Source organism: Medicago truncatula, chromosome 3, assembly GCF_003473485.1.
Source record: "Medicago truncatula cultivar Jemalong A17 chromosome 3, MtrunA17r5.0-ANR, whole genome shotgun sequence".
Taxonomy (NCBI): Eukaryota; Viridiplantae; Streptophyta; class Magnoliopsida; order Fabales; family Fabaceae; genus Medicago; species Medicago truncatula.
The window spans coordinates 8,266,885-8,273,428 of record NC_053044.1 but is presented as its reverse complement, the minus strand read 5'-3'; the positions used below and the strand labels follow the sequence as shown (position 1 = coordinate 8,273,428).

Here is a 6,544-nt window from a genome sequence, read left to right as displayed (position 1 = left end):
TGAAAAAGACGCAAGAACATGGAACAGAAGATGCTGTCACTGTGCAGCTCTCGGGAAAAACTAATTTTTCACCAAAAAACCCAATTTTGACTTCCCAATGCCCAAATTTGATTCCAAAATTTGTCTAAACATTTATATAGATCAAAAGAGACTCAAAATCATATAAAACTTGATCAAAAACATTATTTTAGAAAATCATCAATTAACCACTTTTAACCCTAATTCTCAAATTCTCAAAAACGAAAACCTACAACATGTTAAATCCAATTTTCAGAATCAATGACTTAAGATTATTGAATGTTAGTCCCACCCTTACCTTATAGATGAAAATCGCAGCACTCCTAGGTCTTCTCCCTCCTCTCGGCCTTTTCTCCAAAATTGATCGTACGTTATATTTTTTCTAAACTAGGTTTCTCCTATTTATAACCCTTTTTTCTATTTTATCTTATTTCTCTTTCTCCCCCAAAACTCTCTAAAATCTCATAACAAACTCTCAACTCAATCTTATTTCTATTTTCAAATCTTAATCTATTAAATAACAACATAAGCCACTTAATAAATCACATAATCAAATAAATATATTTTAAACTCTTCTTAATAAATTTTAGACTCAATTAAATAATTAAATAAATCAAATAATTCAAAGAGGGCGTTACAGCTTCTCTTGGGTTGGGAAACACCTTGAAGAGAGAAAATCATTGAGTGTCTTCGTGAGATTGGGAAAAGGGTAGAAATTAGGGTTGTTCATTGTGAACTTGTCAAATCTAATTTCTTGTAACCTTTTGTATCTCTTTTGTAAGAACTCATTGATAGTGGATTGGAGAGTTCAATCTCTCCTCCAGAGTAGGTCAAGTTTGGACCAAAGTGGGTGAACAATCTCTTGGTGTCTTTGTTTTCCTCTTCCCTCTCCTTTTATCTTGTGCTTGTGTATTGTGTTTTTTCACTTGTTTCCTAGATTAGATCTAGGTGCTGTTTTTGTTGATTATTGCTTGCACACACTTTGTTGGTGGTTACCACTCTCCTTTGCTCCACACATCTTACTTCGTATTGGTGTGGTTTTGTACGGAATTCACAACACGTTAGTTAGTGTACTATTACTCAGACAAAGATTTTACACTTTGTACTCGCGAGTTAGTGTATTTGTATTCATATACGACTTATGGTTTGTACTCGTCAGTTAGGACTTTCATCAGATGTATGAGACCGTGCTTTAATATAATTCATTCAAACAAAATTCATGTTGTAATTTTAATCTATCCGGTCTCTTATGACTAACACCCGACTATTCTAGATAGTTTAGTATGGGCATTACATTGGGCAGAACAATTAAAGCACGACAATCACTCTCAATCTTTTCCTTTATTTGTTTTGCTAATAAATTCTGCTATTTACCATGTTGAATGACAATCCTTATGGAGACTATAACTTACAAGCTTACTACTTGATTATGATTTGGTGCACTTGTCAAACAAACACCAACAAATTTTTGGCGTTGTTGTTGGGGATTGTTGATATTTCGACAAGGTAATCAATAGAATTTATTTTGTCAATAATTAGGCTAGGTTAGGTAAGTTTTCTTTTCAGTATTTTTAAATTTTTAGTTTTTATTTTTCTGTTTTACTTCTGACCTAATTGGTTTAATTGGTAAGTTAGTTTTTGTTTTTCACGTCCTTCTATCCTCACTTTTAATTGTGTTAACAAATAGCTCCCGCTTCTATGTTCATCTTGTTTAGAACATAAAACTCGTGCTTAGCACGGTTTTGTTGCTAGTTTACTGTTGAACTCGATTAGAGATAAATTTAAGAAAAACATGTACTTCTAATGCTTGCCTTTCAGTGAATTATGTAGAATAATTTAATACGCTGAAATGATTCGTATTGGTGTATTATGGTGTCAGTCAGTAATTCCAAAAGCAGTTTGGGATGTTACAAGAAGCACGACAACCATTGCAATTAGATCGACATATCTCCAAAAAATACGAATACAAAATCACGACCCACAACTTGAGAAAACTGAATCCTAAAATATATTGACTAAATAATATACTAAAACAATGTAATTAACTTTATATATAAAATACTTTTGTATTATTATTATCCTTCGAGTAAGAACTTTTTATGTTCACATTATGGTTGTTAGGGGAATTTAAACTAACTACGTAAAGTATTAGTAATTTTGTCCTAAAGCACTATGTTGGCTACCCTGCATTTCCACCTTCCTTCCATGAAATGTCAAGCCACGGAGGAAACAATAATTGGTCAAGGAATTATGCAAAAAATAAGATTTTTCTCGGTGTTAAAAAATGTCGTTTGAAATAATTTCTCCGATATTGCCACAAAAATCAGACGAAGGTAAAGGATTTCGATCTTTTCTATTGGAATGTGGCCGAAAATCCCATATCTCGTCATATGAATCAATCTTTAGAAACTCTGAAGTCATAACGATGCTTGTTAGTTTTCCAACGCATGGTCACATGCTTCGACACAATAAGGCTCGGTCACGTTACGACTTTTTAGTTAGAAAGGGTAAAAAAACGAGTGAAATCCAAAAATTAACAAGAAAATTTACTTAACCTCCAATCTGACCAAATTTTTTTGAAAATACTAAAAATAAAGCATTAATCATCAACGACATAAAAACCCACAAAAAAAACAATAATTGGTCAAAAAGTTAAGCAAAACACAAGATAAATGGTTTTTTTAATATATATTCCCATTGTGATTTAAAATGTTGCCAATAACATTTTTAATTTTGAACTGTTGATCTACATAAAATTAATTTTGGCCATAAAGTAGTGGCTGGCCTGTTGAGTGTCTTATACTCAACCGACTAAGCCTTGACTAATTTCAACTAGAAGTAGAATAAATAATAAATATTTTTCACCAACTAATAAATAATAAATATTAATTAAAGTGACTAATAATTATATATTATTTTTTATATTGTTCTTGTTAAAGAGATATAAAAGTAGGCGAGACATTTAAAAAAAAAATGCAAATGACAAACATGACATCTAACTATGGTGGCCTCCCATTATTATAACTAGCGAAAAGACGGGGCACTCACGTGCCCGTCTTACCGCTCTTTTTATTACGCTAATGTTTGAAAATTATTAATGGTATTTTTTTATAAAATTTTGATTTGGATTAAAACAAAAAATATAAATGTTTGTTGCTTTCAAGTTATAACAAACCAAACTAATCATGATTATTTATTTCAATGACTTCAACAATATAAAAAAAATCTAAATTCTTTTTTTTAATGACACCAACAACGATCTTTATTACAGAAAAAATTATTTAAGTGTATATTTGTGATAATGAAAAAGTAAATATAAATATACTCATCTAGTTTGTTACACTTTTTAATTGATAAAGGAAAAAAAAACACCAGACATTTATATATATATATGAGACAAGATCCGTTGACACCAGGTGTAAGTCCAAGACTTACACCAAATCTCAACCGCTAAATTAAACAAATCCTACGGCTCACATGTCTTGCTAAATATAACAATTAGAAACTCACGTGACACTTTTTCCCCTGCTTACGATCTTACGATCTTAACAATTAGAAATCATCTTACGATCTTACTGCTTCCTCTTTCCATTTGCCGCAAAATCACACATTTGCCATGGCTCCACACATCACTCTTGAATTCTTTAAATCTCACATGTCAGATGATTTCTTTCTGTGAATGCGAATCTAGGTTTCTTCTATTTTCTTCTTCATTGTGTCCTTCCCACACCTCGTGGTTTGTCTGCGTTTATCTGTTATTTTCTCAGTGATTGTTGTCTACTTTTCTTCTCTTACCTTCTCCATTAGTGTGGTTTTTTGCATGTTGTTTCTGTTTACACCTCACAACTCAATTCTCTGTTATTTTTTTGCGGTGTCGTTGCCTGAATCTGCTGTTCTTTTCTTTTCTTTATCGGTATGCTTCCCACACCGTGTGGTTTTTCCTTGATCATCGTTGTTGTTGTTACGTAACACCTCAAGACATTGTTTTTTCTCTTTGTCGTTCTTCCTGCTTTGGTATGTATTTTATTTCTTTTTCTTTCTTCCACAATATTCTGGTTGGGATTTAAATAAGGTTAGGGTTAAATCTTCCACTTCTTTCTTTTTTGTAGAATTTTACATGGATACAGAGTGCATAGAAAGTTCTACTATTACAAACCTAGAAGATGGGATAACTAATCATATGTCCAATGGTTTTGAAACCCCTTCAAAAGTTATTTCATCTCATGAGACTAATGATGGTGATGATCCTAATCTTCATCCTCGTATTGGAATGGAATTTAACACCATTAATGATGTTAAGGAATTCTACATATCATTTGCTAAGAAAGAAGGTTTTGGAATTCGAACTCGTACAACCAAGGAAAATTTTTGCACACTTGTATGTTCTAATGAAGGTAAACATACAACAAAGATTAGCATTGAAGAAGAATGCAGTGTTTCTATGGGAACTAAGAGAAAGACCTCAACTTCTAGAACTGATTGCAAGGCATTACTTAGTGTTTCAAAAGCATGGAAGAGGAGCAAATGGAGTATCATAAGCTTCATTAATGATCATAATCATGTCATGCTTAGCCCTAAGAGTGTGAATTATCTTCGGTGTCATAAGAAAATGGGTATGCCAGCTAGGAGTCTTGTTGAGAAGTTTGATGAGGAGGAATACCTACAGGAAAGGTTGATGAAATGTTCAATAGTGGAGGTATGTCTTTTTCTAGTAGAGATTGTTGGAATCACCTTAGAAATCTTCGAAGAAGGAATCTTGTAATTGGAGATGCTCAAGTTGTATTCAACTTTTGTAAGACAAAGCAAGCTGAGAATCCAATTTTTTTTTATGAAATACAATGTGATGATGAAGATAGAATGATAAAAATTTTTTGGGTGGATGCAAGATCGAGATTGGCTTATAAGGTTTTTGGAGATGTTGTTACATTTGATACAACATATAAAACCAACAAGTACCTCATGCCATTTGCTCCTATTGTTGGGTTGAATCATCATTTTCAATCTATCTTATTTGGATGTGCTTTGTTGCAAGATGAGACGGAGAAGTCTTTTGAATGGTTATTTCAAACATGGCTAAAGGCAATGAATGGAAAAAGTCTTGTGTCGATAATAACCGATCAAGATTTGTCAATGAAAAATGCAATAGCCAATGTGTTTCCAAATACTCGTCACCGATTATGCTTGTGGCACATCCGCAGAAAATTTGCCGAAAAGCTTTCACATATATACCATAAAAAATCACCTTTCAAGAAGGAATTGAAATCGTGCATTCATGATTCACCATCCATTAAAGATTTTGAAGAGAATTGGGAGCGTATTTTAGTCGCCTATGATTTGAAGGCGAATCAATGGCTTCAAGGTTTGTATAAAATAAGAGAGTCATGGGTACCTATTTATAACAGAAGTACTTTTTTTGCTGGGATGAACACTACACAAAGAAGTGAGAGCATTAATGCTTTTTTTGATTCGTTTGTTAATTCGTCAACTATACTACAAGGTTTTGTAGTGAAATTTGACAAGGCAGTGGATAGCTGTTATGAAAAACAGAAACGAGAAGATTTTGAATCAAGGCACCGATCACGTCTCTCAAGTATTAAGTCAAAAATTGAGGAGCATGCAGCGTCGATTTATACAAGAACCATGTTTGGAAAGTTTCATGATGAGCTCGCACAGATTCTTCAATTCAAAAAGGAGAAAATTGAAAAAAATGGATCTCAATATACATACAAAGTATCCAGCTGTTATGACTCTCGAGACACATTCATTGTCCATGTGGATCTTGACACAAAGGCTGCAAAGTGTTGTTGTCAACTTTTTGAGTTTATGGGAATATTATGCAGACATATCTTGGTGATTTTCCAAGCCAAAAATGTTGTCGGCATTCCAAGTAATTATATTTTAAAGCGTTGCACAAAAGATGCTATCAAGGGTTCTGAATTTGATGAATATGGGCGGGAAAATTCCTTTGAGAACAACAGTTCAGCAACTCTACGAAGTATACATGTCCATACTCAAGCCAATCTATTATCTGATCTTGCAGCAAAATCGCCGATTTTACACGAATTGATATCAGATGGAATGAAGCAACTGTATGAAAGAGCTTTAGAACGAAAAAATGAAATGCGCATTGAAGATGACATAACTCCTCTAGAGCCAAGTTCTAAAAATTTGATGAATGAGCCATTGAACGTATCTGTTGAATTAGATATTAAAGATCCACGTGGTTCACAAACTAAAGGAAGAAAAAAGGATGTAACAAGAGAGACTCAACATGGAAGAATCAAAAGTAGTATTGAACTATCAATAACTCGATCACAAGCCAAGAGGAGAAGTTGCCAATTATGTGGAGAGCATGGCCACAATCGGCGTAGTTGCAAACAAAAGACTAGTGACGATTCTATTGATTGATGGAGGTATGAATTTTTATTTTGAAGTTTCCAACTATTTTTAGCGTGTATTTGTGTTTAAAAAATTTGAGTTATGTTGAAATGGTGTATTGATTTTATCTTTACTATTGCAGATGGTT

General features: G+C 33.0%; 1 protein-coding gene across 1 annotated transcript; it reads left to right on the top strand.

Moving 5' to 3' along the window:
* Positions 1-4,875: 4,875 nt before the first annotated feature.
* Positions 4,876-6,426, top strand: LOC112420054 (protein FAR1-RELATED SEQUENCE 5-like). Its single transcript, XM_024778661.1, has one exon. The coding sequence runs from the start codon at positions 4,876-4,878 to the stop codon at positions 6,424-6,426; it is 1,551 nt and encodes a 516-aa protein (XP_024634429.1).
* Positions 6,427-6,544: the final 118 nt, after the last annotated feature.